Source organism: Balaenoptera borealis (genome assembly GCF_965194805.1).
Source record: "Balaenoptera borealis genome assembly, chromosome: 20".
Taxonomy (NCBI): domain Eukaryota; kingdom Metazoa; phylum Chordata; class Mammalia; order Artiodactyla; family Balaenopteridae; genus Balaenoptera; species Balaenoptera borealis.
Genome location: NC_138879.1, coordinates 59,548,848 through 59,569,510, shown reverse-complemented (window position 1 = coordinate 59,569,510; position 20,663 = coordinate 59,548,848). Strand labels below are relative to the sequence as shown.

Sequence of the window (20,663 nt, the reverse complement as noted above, 5' to 3'; positions counted from 1 at the left end):
CTCCCGTCTTTTCTCCAACCCGCCAGTTCGATCAGGCCACCCGCTCTGCTTCGAACCTTCTATGGCTGCTAGAGGGCCTCCCCGAGCCTTCCTCGCTGCTCACTTTGTCCCCACACGCCGACCTTTGGTCAGTCAGGGCTGGTGCCGAGAGCCTGTGTCCATCACGGGATGGACGCGCTCACACGTGCACAGACACGCGTAAAACAGTCTCTGCGCACAAGCAGAGTCCTTGCTATACCTGCATCTTGCGGCGGTGTGTCAGGGCATGGGCTCGGGAGAGCCTGCCTGAGATGAAGCCTGACGCAGGCAGTGACCACTGTGAGATTCAGCAAGTTACTTCCGTCTCTCACAGGTGGCTGCGAGGTTCACACAAGTTCACACACATGAGATTCTTGGAAGTGCAATGGCACAGGACTGCACACAGTGTCTGCCTGGAATGCGGACGTAACCACCATCATCAATGTCACCACCACCATCACCATCACCATCACCACCACGACCACCACCACCATCACCACCATCATTGTCACCATCACCATGACCATCACTATCATCACCACCACCACCATCATCAATGTCACTGTCATTTTCCACAAATATTTGTTGAGCACCTGCTCTTTGCCAGGCACTGTCCTAGGAGCTAGGGACACTATTAACAAGACAGATTCTTGGCTTGAGAGAGCTGACATTTTAGTGAGGTGAGTAGAGTAACAAGTAAAAATATAAACAGGGTAATTTCAGAAACTGGTTACTGCGCTGCAAAAAGCAAACGGTGCTGGGACAGAGAATGAGTGCCGTGTCTGCGGTGCCTCTGTCGTTGCAGGCTCCCCCTGCCACGGGGCCTTTGCACATGCTAGTCCCGCTCTTAGAACATCCTCCCCTCCTTCATTAACCTGGTCAGCGGCCACTCATTTTTTCCTGACTTTGGTCCCGTCACCCCCGCCACAAGCCCCCCCCCCACAAGCAATAACATCGTCCACCTCTCTTTTGCGGCATTCATCATACCTGTGTGTTTATCAGTCTTGTCTGAAGTGTACACCCGGTGAGGGCAGCCAAGCCTCTCTCTCGCTGCTGTACCCCCAGCACAGCAGGTGCTTAACAGTTTTGAATAACAAACAAAGCTGGAGAAAAGACCAAATCTGAAGTCCAACATTACAGTTTCTTGAAATTTAGCCGTCAGCTTCTGGCCTAGGAAACATCTCACAGAGGAGGAGACGCCTTCCCTAGACCCTGCCTCACACCAAACCCCTCTTCCCTGCGTGCGTTCCAGGTGTTCACCCTGAATCCAATCATAGAGAAACTTGGGGTTTTTCCTTCTCTACCCTGGTTGGCTGGAGGCCTGGCTCTTCTCGCCCACAAAAGACCCTCCAGGGCCGCCCTCAACACAAGAGCGTGAAGGCCCCTGGGGCCAGAAGTCAGAGGGAAACCAAGGGCAGCCTTTCCCCCAGGGTCCCTCTGTCTCTCCTTTGGGGCCCGATGCCCCACCCACTCTCAAGGGACAGGCTGGTCTCACCAGCCCCAGGAGGAGCCTGGGGGGGCTCCTCGGGGCAGTTTGCCTGGAGGAAGCAGGTGTAGGACTCATCTCCCTGCTCCCATCAGAAGGGAGCTGGGCTTCTGGGGGTCAGGGTCAAGTGGGCACCTGGGGACCCTGTGAGCTCCTGCGCTTAGGTTTTCCTCAGGCCCTCAAGTGCCCGTCACTGCGCAAAGGGCATTTTCCCCACAAGAATTGTGTGAGAAGGTACTACTCTGATCTTCAATGGATGGAAACTGGAGGCCCAGGAGGGCGAGGGGACCTGCCCAGGGCCACACAGCAAGAGGGAGAAGTACCTCGTTTGTCAAAGAAGCAGAAAAAACATGTGCTCCCCAAAATGTTCCAAAACTAAGAACCGTACAGACCTTACATTCCGTGTGTTTACTCGCCGTTTGACGAAATGTCTAAGAGCAGAACCGTCGCTGGGGAGGCGCTGCTGACCTGGGGACACCGTCCACATGCGGGCTAGCTGATCCCAGGAGGGCGAGGGGCACGCGTCCCTGGTGGCCTGGGTCCGCCGCCGCGTGCGCCTCGATGCCTGGCTCTTCCGCGGTTCATCTGTGCGCTGGGGCCACACGCGACGGCCTGCAGGCCAGGTCCGGTCCACAGCCTAGAGATTAAGAATGGTTCTTACGTTTTAAGTGGATTGGAAAAGAAAAGGCTATTTTGTGACATGTGAAAGTTACAAGAAACTCAAATTTCAGGTGCATCGTACCGGCCCCGGCTACTTTCCGTGGCATGACAGCAGAGCCGAGCAGCTGTCAAAGGCGCTGCCGTAGGGTCCTGAACGGAGAAAGTGGGCACCGTGTGGTGCCCTGGACGTCCTGTCCGATTTCCTCTGACACGACGCTACAGACGAACAGATGATGTGTTCGTGACCGTGTGGAAGGAAGCTGGGATCCTCACGAGTAAACAAGCTGCTTATGTAACAGGCATCTGTTTCCCGAGAGTCCCCCCAGGTTTCACATCCTTCCTGAACTGACACGCTTTTGTCACATGCTGGCTCCTCTGACGGCGACTGAATAAATGTCGATGTGCGCTCTAAACCAACTTGTCTAAGAATTGTTACTTTAACACATTCTCAGTGGAAGGGAGGATTCGTGTCTCCAAAATCCTGATGTGACAAGGAGCCGGCCTGTGACTGGAGAAGGGCCCCCCGCCTCAGCTTCGCTCACCACCCCGCACCCACCTCCCGGGGCTTAGATCCGCCCCCCTATTCTGAGCCCAGAGACGAGGACCCTCGGCCCGTCTGTGCCAGGGGCTTTTTATTCTTCTGCTCCAAGAAGGCTTCAGTCTGAAGGGGGGGAGGGGAGCGGGGGGAGGGCTCTTGGGGGAGGGGGAAGGGAATTTCCTTACTTTCTCCCAGCATTTCCCCCACCTTAACTCCCCTCATCTGTTGTGTTGACTGCCAATACCTTTCCTAGTTGATGACCTGAGCTTTAGAGTTCTTCCTGTACCGAGAACACCTTGTTAAAGAATTAGAAAATTAACAAGCTCACAGTGAAACGACATCAGCATCACCACCCCCCACGACAGACACTCCCGACAGGGAAGGAAAACCTGTTGTCCCGCTGGACCAGCGGCGACGTGCGTCTTCATCACCTCACAGACCCTCCCCTCCGTGGAAGGCACCCTGCCCTCGCGAGGATCCCCAGATCGGCCGCCCGCCCTGTGGTTCATTCTCAGCGCACAGCCCGCTCACCCACCAGCTTCACAGGAACCCTCCAGCTGGAACAGAGGCAGGCCCGTCGGGCCCCACCAGAGCCTCTGGCCACAGTTCAGTGTGCCAGACAGAAGTCCTGTTGTCGCCCAGATGGGACTCTGGGCAAAGGCTCGTGACCTGCCCCTGCCTGGCCCACCATCTCCCCACCCCCACCCCACCCCACCCCCGACCTCGCCCTACAGCAAGGGTGGGGCCCAAGGGCAGAAGGTGGGAGAAGGGGCAGCTGGGTGGGCCTCAGTGCTTCTAGATGAAGACAGGGCTCCACGTGCCACCTCCTGTTGAGGGACCGAGGGGAGGGCGCTGGCTTACGTCCCTGGGAGACGGTCCCTACATGCCGCCGTCAGCGAAAGAGCTGGTCTTAGGACGCCAGGGCCTGCAGGGGTCCCCTTGGCAAACCTGGGGTTGAGGCCCCTCCCACCCAGGACTGGCCGAATCCCTGCTGGTCTATCTCAGCGGCTCATGCACAGATAAACAAGCAGGGAACCTGCAAAGTGCCCATCTGTCCTTGTGCCCCTGAAGCCCTTCCCCTGGGGGTTCTGAGAGTGGTTCTGCTCTTGGGCTCCTGCTCCAGCCCCCAAGGGGATGGCAGATCTGCTAACCTCACCTGCTTCTCAAAACTTGCTGCCTGCCGCTTGGCAGGGGGAGTCCAGCCAGAGACACCTGCGCACCAGGAAGCATAAAAGTGCACCAGCAGGAAGGAGGGGCTGGAAGGCCGAGGGGTGAGCAGGGGCCGGGGCTCCAGGCACGTGTGCGGGATGAGGAGCTCGTGGGCCCAGGCCCTGCCCAGTAGCATGGCTGGCCAAACCCCAGCCCTGGCTTTTTTCTCTTTGGAAACTACTTGCCAGGTCTGCCTTTTCCATCTGTGAAACGAGGCCAATGAGGGTTGGTACGAAGACCAAATGAAGTAATAAATATTAGATTGCCACAAACCTTGAACTACAAGGGTCAGATCAATCCACAGGGAAAGGACGTCTGCAAGCAGGTGCCCAGGGCTCGGCCGCGGCGGCGGGGCTGGTCCTTTCAGAAGGCGTCCAGACAGAGCCTGAAACCGGGCCTCGCCCCAAACCAAGCCGAACAGTGAGGAGCTGCAGGCTGCCCACCGCCCTCGGCTGGGGCTCTTCAAACCACCTCACGCCCAGTAACTCGCTTCGTTCTCACCACCACTGACCAGCTCCGTGCCGGACGCGGACAGGTGTGGAGAGGTTAGGGAGGGAAAGCGCCCAAGGACGCGCCGCTCTGCACAGGAGTCCGAGACCAAGACAGCTGCACCCAAGGAAGCGGAGAACAGCCCGCAGCGAGCAAACCCTGAGACGGGGCAGCCTGGGAGCAGGAGGGCGAGGGGAAGCCCAGGGCTCGGCCACCGCCGCAGCAGCCCCCGCTCCCATCCACGCCAGGAGGCTGTTCAGAAAGGACGGCACGCTCACAACCGGCCGAGCGAGGCCCTCTGTGCAAGGGGACCCGGGGGCTCTGCCAGGCGCCCTGCCCTGCGTGGGCCCGAGCTGTCGGCAGGCTTGCAGCCTCGGCTCCCTCCTCCACAACAGTCTGGGCACTGACCCCTGTGACCCTTCACCTGTTTGGCTCCGCCTCGTCCACCGAAGCTGGGACTTTAGGGACCGACTGTCGTTTCCTGCGTGCGGTGCCTTCCCAGGCGGGTCGCTTCTGATGTGACTTCCTGTGATTCCGGTGAGGACGATGTCACCTTGACCCCTCTCCCAAGGACAGCATTCTGGCCAGGGCTGTGGCAGGCGAGGCGGAGCCTCGGGCAGGGCCCAGGGCCCAGCATCCGTCGTCTCCCGGGTGCAGCGGTGGACACGGACGCTCCTAGGCTGCGCCCGTCAACGCGGGAAGACACCAAGCCCTCCGGGCGGCAGCGGCCTCCCTGGAACAACAGAGCCGCGCTCTGCCCCCGCAGGAGCGGGCGCTGCCCGCAGAAGCGACCGGAGGCGCTCGGTGCGAGCGGCAAGTCTTCCTCCGTCACCTCAGGAGGAAGCCACGTCAGTGACTTCACACCCACGGTGCCCAGCTCGAGTCCCCTGCCATTCCCTGTGGGGACCGGGCCCCAACAGGGACCCCCTCTCCGGGCTCCTCTGCTGGACCCCAGGAGGGGCAGAAGGGCGCCCGCCTTGGGGAGACGGGCGTGTGGGAAGCATCCCCCGGGCCCAGCGCACGCGCCACGAGGGCGAGTCCTCACAGCAGGAACGGCCCCTCGGCGCTCACGGATCAGCCCCGCGCGCACCTGCGCGCCCGCGACCTTCCGGCTCGCCTGAGCACCGCTGTCAACGCGTGCATGTGTGGGCTGGTTTCCTTCTTTTTTATAAAAGAGGTGATACAAAATCAAAAGATACACGTGGAAACATAAAGCATTTGTTTATTATTGCTATAATCAAGGCAAAATCTCTTAAAACAATTGGCCTTGATGATGGAAATATAATCAGAACCATTAATCACGAGTTTACAGTTTGTTCTTCTCTGCTGTTCAGACTTCACGGTCTCACACATACCACCTACCACCTGACCTTGGTCGTACAAGAAGAAGAAGAATGCACTTGGAGGTCACAAAGCACAGCCCGGACACTTCCCTAGGTACTGACTGCAGACCAAGCACTTCCTCGCTGTGAACCTGTTTCATCCTGTGTTTAAAAAACAAACGGGAGAGGGGAGGAGGGGCCGGAATGTACCCACCCCCTCGGATCAGCAGTGAGATGACACGGGCGGTAACTGAGAGAACATACAAGAAACTGCCCTTTACTCTCGAAAAAATCATACAGAATGGGGTATCGCCAGTGACAGTGCTTACCACCCCTGCAGGGAGGGCAGGAACCCACCACGCAGCCCACGCTCCTGGCAGCCTGCAGGACAGTCACCGAGCATGTGAAATCCGGGGGCAGGGCAACGGGTGTTAACCACCAAGCCTCCAAACTCACCGAGGAAGGACCTGGCCTGACAAGCCACATCACAGGGACCCAGCCTTGCCCTAGAAACACCTGGTCAGTTTTATTTACCTTAATATACATCTGTACAGGCAATAATAAAAAGGCTATTACACAACAATTCAGTGAGTTTTACCTAGTTTCATGAATAATGCATGCAGTTACAAATAAGAGGTAGAAACACTGTATTAAAGACCTAAAAATATAAACATCATATAAATAAATGTTCAAATTAACTGCTGGAATTTCATATAGATAAATAAAGTAAAAATTACATTACTTCGTCAAAGTAAAGAGAAACCATGTTTTTGTTTTTATCAATACACTAAATTAGATTAATGCCAAAGAGCTTCTGTGCAATTTGTCAAGAGTTCAGATTATATTATCTAAAAGGATTAAAACTGGAGAATGGTTTATTCAAGTATTCAAGCAGGTAAGTAAGAGAAACGAAATAATCTACAACGTAGGCACCATTTCTAGAGGGATGTTAAGGGCCCACATTCTCCATGACTAGCTATCTGGTGAACTGTCAGGGTTAACACGGAAACGCACACAGGCTGGAAAGAGCTGCCCCTTTTCCTAAGAGAAAACAAACCTCATTTTTCACTAACTTCATGTAAAATTCCACATCACTAGTAAGCCTCTAAGTCACCAACTTTGTTTTGGCCCTATTACAATTCTCGAGAGTATCTCTGGATTGACACTTGTTCTAATACTGCCCCAATAAACCTAGCCTTTAGTAAACCTAGAGGTCATAGGCATGAATGCACATTCTGCATGCACAGCAAAAGATGCAAACAGAAGCAGACAACCAGCAACTTAAAAATATCACTTAGAAAACCTGTAGGTGTAGACGAATAGGTTAAGAAAATGCAAAGCTTCACACAACACAAGTTTTTACCACTTAAAAGTCCACGAGAGATTACCTGTGAATTCTGGAAAGGGTACGTGTATATAATCAAGTAAAATATTTTAAACAAGTCCATTGTGCCTCAGTTAGTTTTAAATTGCAAAATCCAATACACAGTTGTTTTAATAAATTAGTGCAATATGAAAGATTTTAGAAGATTATTAATATGTGTCCATATTAGATCAAATTGAAGATTTCACAATTTCTTCCAAGAGACGTCTTTCATTCCCTCTTAAGCTATTTCTTCCTGAGCTGTTTATGGACGCGTGCTCAGACTCAGATAAACTTCCCCCGAATACCAAACTGCCTGGATGAGACGTGGCTTTTTACTTTTTCGCCTCAGTGGACGTGTGGAACCCCACACTTTGCTCTGGTGAGTGGCGTGAAGAGCCACTCATCGTTTCATTCCTAATTATCCTTAAGAAGAACTGTACTGACAACTCTAGCTCTAAGGTGCATTTATTTACCAAGTTCAAACTGAAAGCCAAGTGGAATACTCTTGCTTCCGCTTCTACAAAGAAAAAGGGAAGGGGTGACTTCTCTGATAAGGCAGGTAGTTCTGGGGTTGTTTTTCCTTTTTGAAATCACTGCTTGCTCTTTGGTAGTCACCGTGTAGGAACCTACAGTTTCCTGGGGGTGGGGCGACAGGATCCAAGCTGTGCTCCCGAACGCATCCCCTCACACCCACCACTGGTCCTGGGGGCAGGCCTGCTGCGGCTCACGAGGTCGAGGTGCTGTAGCAGAGGGCCGACAATCTCCTTTCAATACTAGATTTATCTAGAAATAAAATAAATTCATAATAAAAATCATTTATATTTTCAAAAGCAAGGAAAGAAGAACCAATGAAAAAAAATCTCTCACTCTCCACCTACACCCTCACCTCTGTTCTATCTTTGCCCCAGAGTTAACAGTTCTGAGTATTTTTTCTTCTTTCTGCCTGGTAATTGTTTAGCTTAGTGCTGCACAGTGGTAAAAGCTAGATTAGACGTCAAATGAAGAACATTTAGGTTTTAACAGCTAGTTCGCTCACAACTGCCAACAATTTTAGAACTGCCAGCCCCTTGTGGCTCTTCAAAATGTGGCATGACCACACCTCCTCCTCCAAGAGGTCCACCTCCTCCTCCTCAAAAAACATCACTGGTCTTTTATCTGACAAGTGGAAACACCATCCTGGTACCCTACCGGTCTCCACTCCGTTCTGTACACCAAATCTGCAGTACACAGGGTTTTCACAGGGCTCTTCCGTCACTAAGCCAACGAGGATTGAAACAGTTGCCTTTCTTATTGTTTAATGATAAAAGCAAAGTTCCCTGCATACACAAACACACCCACCTATACAGTCATGCAGTGTAGAAATCTAAAGACTAATGACAAAAGCCAACAGCTCTGTACAAGCAACCTCTCTAATCCTCACAACAGCTCCGCAAGGCAGGCATTGTTCCTCATCTTGTAGAAGAGACAGAGACCACAGAAAGGGTGAGTGACTTGCCCAAGGTTGGGAAGCCAAGATGCAACCCCCAGGCTGCACGGTTCCGAACTCCATGCTCTGTCTACTGCACCAGGAGGAGACAATGCAAGTGCAACCAACACGCACACTACTTTCTAAGTCAACTCACATTTGTGTACATTTTCAATATCTGCTGGGTCCTGGAGAATCTTAGTTAAGCCTTCCAAAAGAAGGGCCGCCTTATGATAGCGATAAACAATATCTTCAGTCTGCTGGAACATCTCATCCAGGGCTGCAGCCTGAACCTGGAACCAGTCAGCAAAAACAAGAAGGTTCTCAGCTTTCCCATGAAAATATGAATCCATTCAGGCAATGCAGCTTTAAATGGAATCTGTCTAAAATTAATACGTTTTGACAAAATGATATAATCTATCGGGTAAGCAACATAAAAGAGCTTCTTGACAAAAGAGTTACTCTGCATTCAAACATAACTTTCTTGAACTCAGAGATTCATAACTCACAATATTTATACTTCTAAACTGGCTCTTCTATGACTTCACTAAAAAGTTTGTTTAAACTTTTCCACTAGTACACTTCCACACTAGTAACCTGGCATTTCACTAAAGTAGATCTTGTTACAACGAAATAATTAAATGATGTTAAAAGCCACTTATCAGCTTTTCCTTTTAGTTACAGAATTTTCTGGTGTGTGGGATTCATTCACTCAGAGGTATTTACTGGGCACCTGCTGAGGGTCGGCCCAGAGCATACGATGAAGGTGAGCTCCCAGTCCAGAGGGAGGCGTGGGCTGTGAACTCCAAGGGGTACATGGCATCACAGGAGGAAGCCCCGGACGGTACAGAACACACGCGAGAGGCATCTAACCCGACTAGGGAGGAAGAGCCTCCAGGCAGTGACGCTGAGGAAGAGCCATAAGGAAGCAGCAGCGAGCTGGGCAGGGGGAGAGGTGGGTAGGGCTCCCCCAGAAAGACGGGCACAGTGTCATTCACGGGGTTAGGAGCATTTGTTTCGCCAACAGCATCCTGATTTTCTCTTTAATCGTTCACTGCCCAGACTGTCAGTAATCCAGTCTCCTAATTGACTTGTCAGTATGCTCTGTCTCTTTCAAAGAGTAAAGCCACATACAATACGATAAATAAAATGGATACAGAAAAATCCAAGCCCTGAAAAGGAAGGAGAGAGAAATAACTAAATATAAGTGAGTGTCTCCAAACTTGCTCAGCAGCCAGGGCACAAGGAGAGACTTGTTGGAGGCACGTGGCTCTATCATCAGAAGAGACAGAAGCACCGTAACTCCGACGAGAGGACGTCTTTCCTGGCACAAATTTCTACAAGAAAATTTGTCCTATGAAGTCGTAATTCGGTACAAAACAATACAATGCATATTATTCATGTCAACAGTTTAGGGCAATATAATGTATATTATTCTCATCCACAGTTTATATTCCAAAACTATTTTCATACGCCTTTTTATTATGATGGCTTTCAAAATAAGACCAAGGGGGTAATATAACAGTACAATTCAAAGTACACAAATTTGAGAGGGAGAAGGAAGCTCAACTATGTTAATATGGTAAAAACTATAAGGCTGGTCAGTAATTAAATTTTTCCCCACTTAATTACTTCTTTGACAGTCCCTAATTTCATGTTTCCTTCAGAGCAATTTTTCCCCCAAGATACAAAAAACAAATTATTTCCACTAATATAACCAGACAGTTGGAAAAGTAGATTATACTTTGTGTGTCTACACTTAAGGTCGGTCAGTTGTGGAATCTGAGCACGTGAATTTCTGCAGATTGGGTAATAAGAGCAGTATTTTTTCTAATGTTTTATCAGCCAAATTTCTTAAATAGTAGAAAACAGAAGAAACAGATCCAGTGAAAGCTTTTAGATGCAAACTATAAGAAGATTAGATCATGCCTAATGTTAGCAATTTTTAAGAGGTATGGTAAACTTTTACCAAATGTGGTAGGTAACCAACATAGCTTATGTTTGTTGCATGTTAATTAAGTGTAATCACTCCTTCAGGAAGAGGGACCACAATACCTGAGACTTGGGAGTGGTGGGGCATAAACTCTTTTTAAAAGGATGATGTCAAGTAGGTGTGCACTTCAAAAGATGCTCTTAGGGGGCTTCCCTGGCGGCGCAGTGGTTAAGAACCCGCCTGCCAATGCAGGGGACACGGATTCGAGCCCTGGTCCGGGAAGATCCCGCGTGCCGCGGAGCACCTAAGTCCCTGCGCCACAACTACTGAGCCTGCGCTCTAGAGCCTGTGCTCTGCAACAAAGAGAAGCCACCGCAATGAGAAGCCCGTGCACCGCATGGAAGAGCAGTCCCCTGCTCGCTGCAACTAGAGAAAGCCCGCGCGCAGCAAGAGACCCAACGCAGCCAAGAATAACAAAAAACAAAAGATGCTCTTAAAGACAAGTAGTATTACTATGCAATATTACACCTTAAAAAGGGTTACCATTTCTACAGCACAATTATAGATGAGTTTCTCTGCTGTTACGCTGTTGATTTCATCAATAAATCTCTGTTTGTCAGAGAAGAAGCGATTCAGCTTTTCTGTAAGTTTCTTGCACATGCTGATGCAGAATTTATATCGTTCATTCAGATTTTTGACAACTGGAAAAAAAATTGAAATGAGAATTTTAATTTTCCTCCAGAAACAGAGTCATGGTGACATGCAACTTTCCTGCTGATTTATGGAAAGCGACACTAAATGATCACTGAAAAAAGTGACTGGAAATCATTCTTCCACATGTTCTCTCGCTCAGTGAAGAGAAGACTGAGAACAAAGTAATTCTGACTGCTCTCTGTGTCCATTAAATGGCAAAACCAAAAAACAGAAAAGCCAGCATCTTTTCCCATTTAAGAATGCTTAATACCACAGTGACCCCCCACCAAAAACTTCCCTTCCCAGTGTAAGGGGAAAAGCAGGCACGTCACGCTCCGCTTGTACCTTGTTTCACACCCGTAGACGGGCTCAGCTTCCCGGACTTGATCTGCTCTTTGGCGAGATGCAGAGAGGCTGCCAGCAGCTGTGCGGCCTTCATGTATAACACCAGCTGCTCCACCCGCCTGCACCAGAGACAGCAAGCAGAGCGTCAGCCTGCGAACCGACAGGCCAGGGCCCCATCACAACAGTCTCTCTAAGGGAACATCATTCCCCTTGACACTTTCAGGGCACGAACACCTCCTGAAGGGAGAAGGGCCGGCATGGAGAAAGACGTGTGTACTTTGAATACGACGGGCACACTCAGATAAAAATACAATCTCTTTATCACCAAATATCTTAACAGCATGATTTACAGGAAAGGAAACGACAAGGCTGCAGAACCTCCAAGTCTTGGCTCACACAGTGAAATCGAGCACAAGGAGATAACTCAGAGATGCCCATGACCTTCAGTGGATGACACGGCCCCCAGCTTGGACACCAGTTTACAGAGGGCAGGAAGCCTCTGGAGATGGATGGCAAGGGGGCACCTACCCCCAGTCTTTGCTCAGCTGGCTGATCTGGTCCACCACCGCGCTCTCCTGGATCTGGTACAAGGAGACCGCAGACGCGCAGAGCCCCGGGTCTCCCCCGCGCACGGCCGTCAGGTCCAGCACACACTCCGTGAACAACAGCATTGCGTTCAGGTGGCGGAAGGTGTCTGTGTGCTCTCGCTGCGGCAAAGCCAATCGTCTTAGAAACTTGCAGGTTAAGGAGAGGCGCACACTCATTTCTGCACATAAACTGTGGCCACTGCTAGTGTTTTCTATACTTATGAATGTCAGAATGATCAGAGGAGAATGAAAGTTTTAAATTCCAGAAAACTGTGAGAAAAATAAACACAAATGAAACCAAACAAGAGTGTGGCATGTGTTTGTGTGTATGGATGCATGAGAGCACCCACAAAATCCAGCCTCAAAGATGTGAGGTCATTGTACTTGCACCAGGAAAAAAATGAAACACAGAACAATTAAATCAATATATATGAGACAGAAACATGGCAAAATAGATACCAAGATATAAGAATGTAAGGATATTCTGTGCAGTAAACCACACTTCTTGATAGTTTAATGAATTCTACTGACTTACAATTTCAGAGACACTTTATTTTAATTTCTGGTGGCTCTTCAGTTAACAGTGATTCCTAATACCAAGGCTCTAAATTTTGTGATCTTTTCAGTTAGTTAAAGAGTGGAGTATAGACAGACATAATAGCAGCGCATTAAAATTGGGTACTCTAAAATTAATGTTGTTTTGAGATTTGTTTTTAGCTATAAATGTATTTTGAAATCTCAAATAAGACTAAGTTTCTCACTCTCCTTTTATGGTTAAAAAGGGATGAGAATCAGTGTACTAGAGACAGAAGAATAAACCAATCAACTTTTGAAAGTCTCTCTGCTCTATGACAGCATATCAGACTATATGTTCCAATACATATTGGAACATAATTTATGCCTAATTTGATGGAGATTGAAAAAACTCTGAAGATTGCTTTTCCAATCTCAGATTATACATATTTTCAAAATTACAACTTACTACAGAATCACTACTAAAATTCTGCATGCAGTACTTTATAACTTTTATGTGAAACACTTAATTCTCCTTCACACACAATACAAATATGGAAAGAGAATTTGTTCTTTAGTTGACCTGGAGGAGATGCAGTCTATGGAACGCTGTCCTAGAGTCGACACTGAGCGATCAGCCGGCAGAGGCTCTGGAATCATACAATTCAGCTCTATTCTGCATCTGTGCTCAGCGCACTTCACGTTCTGAGGTGTTCTTCCCTGGAGACCTGGCCGCGCGGGGGGAAGGTACTGGTGCGCACACGCGACTGTCCCGTCTGCCAGGCAGCTTTACTCCTCAGCGTTACTGACTGATTTGGCATCTTAATTTATTTTTTTAAACCTAAGTTTAAGTGTATCATTTTATCTTATGAAGAAAAGCAAGCTTTGAGAATAAAAAGTTATGGTTTTAGGAAAAAGATGATGTTTTAAAAGTCCTATAAGTAGTAAATAAACTTCAGATAAAGAAATTAAGAATACAAAAATCTGTATGCGTCACTTCCTGTCAACCAAAGCTTGTTATGAATGAGTGTCACTGTCAACATTATTCTGAAAATATATGAGCAATGTTCCAAACAGGAAAGGTAAGGGGGATTTTGTCCTCCCATCACCGACACCCTCCTCGGAGCACCCTTAAGGAACACGTCACAGGGTCTCTTCCCACCTCCATCAGCGTCTCCTCGGGCAGTTCAGGGGCTTCAAAGGCGACGAGCCCCTCCAGGTTGGGGGGTGAAGCACCACAAGGCGCATGTCTCAGGCTGGGAGCTGCCTCTGCTCCCGGAGGGGGAGACCCCGAGCACGGCCCAGGCGGGGAGCCCCCAGACACGCGGCCCCCGGCGGAGCCCAGGGAACCTCCGGAGCCACTGGAGCCCCCTGCGGAGACGGGCGAGGAAGCGTTAACAGGAAGGCCCCCGACCCCTCCCTGAGCACACGAACAGGCTTTATCTTCCCAGGCTCACCTTCATTCCTTACAGAATCAGCAGAGCTACTTTTAAATTCTGTTTTAAACAAATTTCTGGCATACACATTTCTCCCTGCTGCTCCACAGTCCTCACGGTGATAAAACTCAGCGGATGCGTGCGCTTCACTAAAATTATACCCCAATGCTTATGTGGAGGCACTTATACTATTTCTGATTTTTTTTAATGCCACCAATAACACTGTAATGAAATCCTTCCTTCTTTTGAGTTATTTGTGATAAAGACTTTATAAGACCACTTTGTTGTAAGTGGCCTTATAAACAGAATGGGATTACCACAGATCAAATATTACTATAAATATTTTTATAGCTCTTTGTAAGACTTGCCACGCTATTTTCTAAAGCAGCCGTGAGTAAGCACAGAGATCCCACTAAGCCTCAACAACATTGGACATTACATTTTTTAAATGTTGGCTTAGTTAACAGGTATAAAAAGTTATTTTCTCAAAGTGGTATTTTCTTATTATTTAATACTCTTAATAATCCTAAAATCAAGATTATTAGCTCTTTTTCCACTCTCATTATTTATATCCTTTGCTTATTAATCTACTGGTATCTTGATTAGTAACTGATTTAGCATAAGAGAACTTAAGGGACACAAGGTATAATATATGATGTCAAATGATAACTCAAGTCCAATCTAAATACTTCCTTAATTTTTCATACCAATTACCTATTTATAGACTATGGCTGATAAACCCAATCTATCAGCCTATCTAAAAGTAGGATATAGGATTAAGTGCAAAGATTGGGACTCAAAGTACCAAAAAAAAGGTGAAACCTAGGTTTCTAAAAATACCCACAAAAACAAAAATAAACAACAATCTATCATTTTCAAAAAATTTACTGGATGTACTAAAATAAGCCTTCAATATAAGCTAAGAAGCACCAATATGCATAGCTGCTTCACTGTGGAGAAGTCACATTTATGTAATAATGTTATAAAATTATATAAATATTATTACAAATATATAACATAGTACCTTTTATTTTGCAAAGTTTTTTTTTTCCCCACAAGTATTGTCTCATTTACTCTTTTTTTTTTTTTTGGGCCGCACAGCGTGGCATGCGGGATCTTAGTTCCCCGACCAGGTATCGAACCCATGCCCCCTGCCGTGCAAGCGCAGAGTCTTAACCACGGGACTGCCAGGTTAAGTCCCCTCATCTACTCTTCATAACCCTTTAAGGTAAAGTAAATTGTTATCTCCACGTCATTGGTAAAGAAACTACGTCACACCATTAAGCCATTATCAGAATCTGCACACCAAACACGAGCCCAAGGCGGAACTAAGACAATCCTCACCTGAGGTGGTTCTTGTCCGAAGGACTATATGGGTACAAGCGGGGGTCGCGGCCCTGTGTGGAGGAGACCCTACCGTGAACAGCACAGCCCTGGGACTCGCTGCTGTTCCCACAGAAGGAGCCCGTGCAACACCACAGGCTCCTGCAGGGGCTGCAATAAAAAGTTCACCAAATGTGTCACATACCGGAGGGTGGGTTTATAGGGACACCTTTACTTTTATATTAGTTTTGTTTTCTTTTTTTACAGTAAGCATTTATTACTTTTTTTTTTAATTGCTGTTTACTATATTTTATTTATTTATTTATTTTTAATTTTTGGCCGCACCATGCAGCATGTGGGATCTTAGTTCCCCGACCAGGGATCGAACCCACGCCCCCTGCATTGGAAAGCGGATTCTTAACCACTGGACCACCAGGGGAGTCCCCGCATTTATCACTCTTAAAAACAGAAAATTCAATATAGATCTCCATTAAAAATATTTTATGGTAATCTCTTCACAGCTGTGAATCTTCTTTTCGCCAAAGCCTACAATTCAGTTACTTCTATGTGAATTGCCATCACACCTGAGGATAATGTGAAAAGGTGGAAACCAAGAACTGGGAATAAAAATGTGGGGAAACAACCTGATTAAAAAAATGGGCAGAAGACCTGAATAGTTATTTTTCCAAAAAATACATATGGCCAACAGGCACATGAAAAGATGCTCAACATCACTAACCATCAGGCAAATGCAAATAAAAACCCCAATGAGACATCACCTCACACCTGTCAGAACGGTTATCATCGAAAAGACCACAAACAACAAACGTTGGTGAGAATGTGGAGAAACTAAGAGCTAAGCTGTTTTTTGTTTTTGTTTTCTTATACATTTATTTATTTATTTTTGGCTGTGCTGGGTCTTCGCTGCTGCACACGGGCTTTCTCTAGTTGTGGCGAGTGGGGGCTGGTGTACAGGCTTCTCACTGCGGTGGCTTTTCTTTGTTGCAGAGCACAGGCTCTAGGTGCATGGGCTTCAGTAGTTGTGGCTCGTGGGCTCTAGAGCGCAGGCTCAACAGTTGTGGCGCACGGGCTTAGTTGCTCCGCAGCAGGTTGGATCTTCCCGAACCAGGGCTCGAACCCGTGTCCCCTGCATTGGCAGGCGGATTCTTAACCACTGTGCCACCAGGGAAGTCCCTAAGCTGTTTTATAGCTTATATTTTCTTAGAAGAAAATATAGTGTTAGGCATTTAAGAAGGGGTATCTAGGGAAACTCAAAGACAACAGGGGAGACAAAAACAAAGACACCAGAGAAAAGTTTACCCTGATACCTATGGCTACAGCAAACACTAAACACAGCCTAACTCTTAGCCAGATAAACAAAAAAAACCCTCACACTATTTAACTCAATTCTATGTCCAGTAATATCATTTCTGGCTTTCAACAAAAAATTAAAAGGCAAGCTAAAAGGTAAAAACAGCCTGAAGAGACAGAGCAAGCACTGAACCAGACTCAGATATAGCACACATATTGGACTTATCACACCAGAAATTATAATAACTTTGATTAATGTTAAGAACTCTAATGGAAAAAATAAACAACATGTAAGAGCAAATGAGTAACAAAGCAGAGAGATGGCAACTCTAAGAAAGACTCAAAGGAAATGCTGTAAGTCAGAATCACTGGCACAGAAATGAAGAATGTATTTGATGAGCTCATCAACAGACAGGACATGGTTGAGAAGAAAATCAGTTAGCTTGAAGATATGTCAATAGGAACTTCCAAAACTGAAAAGCAAAGAGAAAGAAGAATTAAAACAACAACAACAACAACAAAAATCCCAGAATATCCAAGAACTGTGGGACATCTACAAAGATATAATATATGTACAACAGGAATATCAAAAGGACAAAGAGAAAGAAACAGAAGAAATATGTGAAGTAGTAATGACCAAGAAATTTCCAAAATAAATGCAGAACCAAACCTTCCAAGTCCAGGAAGCTTAAAGAACACCAAGCAGTTAGAATGCCAAAAAATCTATACCTGTGCATTTCATCTTCAAACAGCAGAGAATCAAAGAAAAAATCCTGAAAGAAGCCAAAGAAAAAAAGCACCTCATTTATAAGAGGAACGAGGGTAAGAATTACACCAGACTTCTCTTCAGAAACCATGCCAGCAAGATGATGGTGGAGTGAAATATCAAGCCCTACAGCACAGAAACCACACTCGGGTGTTTGCTGGTCTAGATATTTCCTCCTTTGGAGGCTCATGGGAGAGACGGTAAAAGAATTACAGAGAAAACAAGAACAAAGAGGCTCCAATACTGACTCTCAAATTTAAGTGGACATAATAATCACGTGGGGAACTTGTTAAAGACACAGATTCCTAAAATCCTTTCCCAGAAAACTTGATTAAACAAGTCTGGGTTAGGGTCTGGAGCCAGCCTTTTGTTTTCATTTTTTGATAAGCAGTCTGAAGTAATCTAGATGTGGGTCCATGGACATAAAGTTCCCTGGAACGACTATGAAAGAGCCAGGGATCTCAGTGACCTATGGCTCTTCATAGGTTGGGCTTACTGTATAAGAAATGCTCAAGAGTACAGATGTGTAAGGCAACTTTGGCCAGTGTTATCCTACTGATAAAAAGCAATCTTGGTCGGCATCTAACTTCTAACTCATGGGCTGCTGATCATCAAGACACTGAACAAGTCCCTGTCTTGACAGGCTCCTAAGAAATTAGATGAGATGATAGGGACTGGATGAAGAAATCTGGTCAACAGGTTCATCAACAGTCAACAGGAGTAGATGGGCAGAGTAATTACCCCCACGCCCAAGCCAAAGATGCCCACGTCCTGACCCCTGAAACTTGTAAATAGGCTATGTTACATGGCAAAGGGGAACTAAAGCTGCAGATGGAACCAGGGCTGCTCATCAGCTGAACTTAAAGAGATTATCCAGATTATCCAGTGGGTCCAATGTAATCACAAGGGTCCTTTAAGTGTAGACTTAAGGGGGCAGAAGGTCCAAGTCTAGACTGGCCATTGCTGGCTTTCACGGTCGAAGGGGCCACAAGCCAAGGGATGAGGGCAGCCCCCAGAAGCTGCAAAAGGCCAGGAAGTGCACTCTCCCCGAGAGCCTGCAGAAGGAACCAGCCCTGCCTACACCTCGATTTTAGCCTAGTGAGACCCACTGTGGACTTCTGCCCTCCAGAACTGTAAAATAATACATCTGTGTTGTTTTTAAGCTACCAAGCTTGTGGTAATTTGTTACAGCAGCAATAGGAAAGATAACAAACAGATTACTTGCCTGAAAAGAAACCAGACTTCTCTTACCTATATCCATTGGTCGTTCTGTACTTAAACTGTCCGTGCTGCCCTGATGTCCACCTAAAGGTGTTTTTACCGGTGGATCTGATAATTTCCCAGTACTGACAGATCTAAAAAGAATGATAATAATGTAAATGTATACTTTTAAAAAATCCAGACATATCAGTAATAAGAGTGATTTAGACCAAGCCATAAAATGGTTAAAGGAAAGTCAGAGAACAAGGAGACAAAAAATAGAGACCGAACAATTCAAGGTAGATATCTAAACTTCAACACCCAAAATAAACAAAAAGGCAGAAACAGACTACTCAGGAGGCTCAGGAGGCGCTCCGGACTCCCACAGGTATAGGCAACAGCCATGGCCTTCAGAGGTTCTAAGTGTGTGCAGTGCCTCACACGTGCACAGTGTCACGAACCACCGGCATAAGCCAGCTCATCGGGTCTGGCTGCTTCATGACAGGAATGGAGGCACTGTTACAGTTCCCACGTTCAGGGCTGGAAGGAAACGGCGTCTCTTACCTGCCGAACGCCGCCCTGACCTGCCGCTCGGACGTCTGCCTCTCCCCTCCTTGTACTGAGAGAAGGTGAGAGCATCCCCGTGCGTCACTCCCATCTTTCGACTGCCCCTCAGAAGGCCCGCGGCGAGCGGCCAAGGCTAGCAGGTTGGAAGACGCTTGCGTTTTCGGGATTTTGAAAGGAGCCGTGGTCTAAGGGAACACATGTAAACTGGTTGCTATGACGCAGGAATGTTCAGAACCGTCAGGCTCGTGGCACAGTGGCCGGAGCAGAGACTCCAGACTCTGTCAGTCTTGGATTCAAGTGCCGGCTCTCCTGCTTCCAGTCTCTGTGATCTTGACAGTTCATTCACGCTAGGCCTGTTTCCTTTTTTCAGCATTAAATGGGAACGTGTATATAAAGCATTCAGCAAGTAAAGGACTTACACTTTGCCTGGTACACGGCAGGTGCTGATTAAATTGCAGCTATCCTCTTCCTGAATGCTGTCTATAAAGTACTTATGATACTAGTTCATGACCTACTACTGAGAGTTAAGCTACTCCATGGTATTGCTGCTTCCACATCCACTGTGCTTGGCTATGAGGCCTGCAGGGACCTTAAATTGACACCAGCCCCGTGTACAAGCACACGCCCTAGACAGCAGCCCACAGAATCGCAAATAAATGTACGTTCCGGATACGACTTCCCTGACAGGCCTGGTGATCTGCCCCCGTCTCCCAGGGCCTTCCCGCTGTGTGCCCCTTAGACAAGACCCCCGTGGAGCTTGTCAGAACCCTGCTCTTTTGGTTTGGATTGACCCACCCAGCCCTAGCCCGGGAACCCCAGAGCACTCCACCCACAGATCCTAATAAAGGCATGTGCCCAGGTCCTGCCTCTCTGCACTTTGACTTGACTTCCCCGTGTGGCATCTGGGTGCTTCTTCCGGGACCACTGAGTGACCAGCTTCTCTGTTTCAATTTCTCCTGTGGTCCGTTGCTGGACCTCAGCTGACCACCCGGAACAAAATGCCCCAGTTAACAAATGTTAATTTAGCAAAGTCACAACATCTACAAAAGGGCTTAATAAACACACCTTAGTAGGAGAGCCAATGATCGTTGGTAACGGAGTTTTGAAGAACCAGTCGGAACTCCGTGGGGAGGACCCCGCGTGCTTGGTGGGAGAGGTCCCGAGGCTGCCGGGCCGACGGGGCTGGGGGGGGCAGCTGCACCCAGCCCCGGCGTGGGACGGGCACACGGGGTCCGAGTGCTGCTTTCTGAGCTTCTGCTTGTTCTGGTAGATGTCGGTGAGGGTGGAGGCGCTCTGCAGTCTAGCACCCAACAAGAGTGGCTGCGGCGACGGAGGCTGCGGCCCGGGAGAGCCTGCCGGGGACAGAGACAGCGTTAACCCACAGGGAAGAAGCGCAGGGCAGGAACTGGCGAGTTAAGAAGACACCTCTTCAAGGA

The 20,663-nt window shown here is 47.9% G+C and overlaps 1 protein-coding gene across 13 annotated transcripts in view; it reads right to left on the bottom strand.

The window, feature by feature from the left end:
* Nucleotides 1–5,606: 5,606 nt before the first annotated feature.
* Nucleotides 5,607–20,663, bottom strand: part of ULK2 (unc-51 like autophagy activating kinase 2) — a 65,841-nt gene continuing 50,784 nt past the window's right edge. For 4 of the 13 annotated variants that reach the window (XM_082374049.1, XM_082374050.1, XM_082374056.1 and 1 more), the window contains 10 exons: nucleotides 20,293–20,579; nucleotides 19,225–19,412; nucleotides 18,712–18,815; nucleotides 15,405–15,554; nucleotides 13,787–13,995; nucleotides 12,053–12,258; nucleotides 11,525–11,643; nucleotides 11,015–11,187; nucleotides 8,711–8,846; nucleotides 5,607–7,871 (listed from right to left, as the gene is read on the bottom strand). In XM_082374049.1, coding sequence (XP_082230175.1) covers nucleotides 7,813–7,871; nucleotides 8,711–8,846; nucleotides 11,015–11,187; nucleotides 11,525–11,643; nucleotides 12,053–12,258; nucleotides 13,787–13,995; nucleotides 15,405–15,554; nucleotides 18,712–18,815; nucleotides 19,225–19,412; nucleotides 20,293–20,579 — 1,631 coding nt within the window. In that variant the 3' untranslated portion in view covers nucleotides 5,607–7,812. The remainder of the gene's footprint in view (nucleotides 7,872–8,710; nucleotides 8,847–11,014; nucleotides 11,188–11,524; nucleotides 11,644–12,052; nucleotides 12,259–13,786; nucleotides 13,996–15,404; nucleotides 15,555–18,711; nucleotides 18,816–19,224; nucleotides 19,413–20,292; nucleotides 20,580–20,663) is intronic. The other 9 variants (XM_082374057.1, XM_082374059.1, XM_082374058.1 and 6 more) reach the window with 7 other exon arrangements.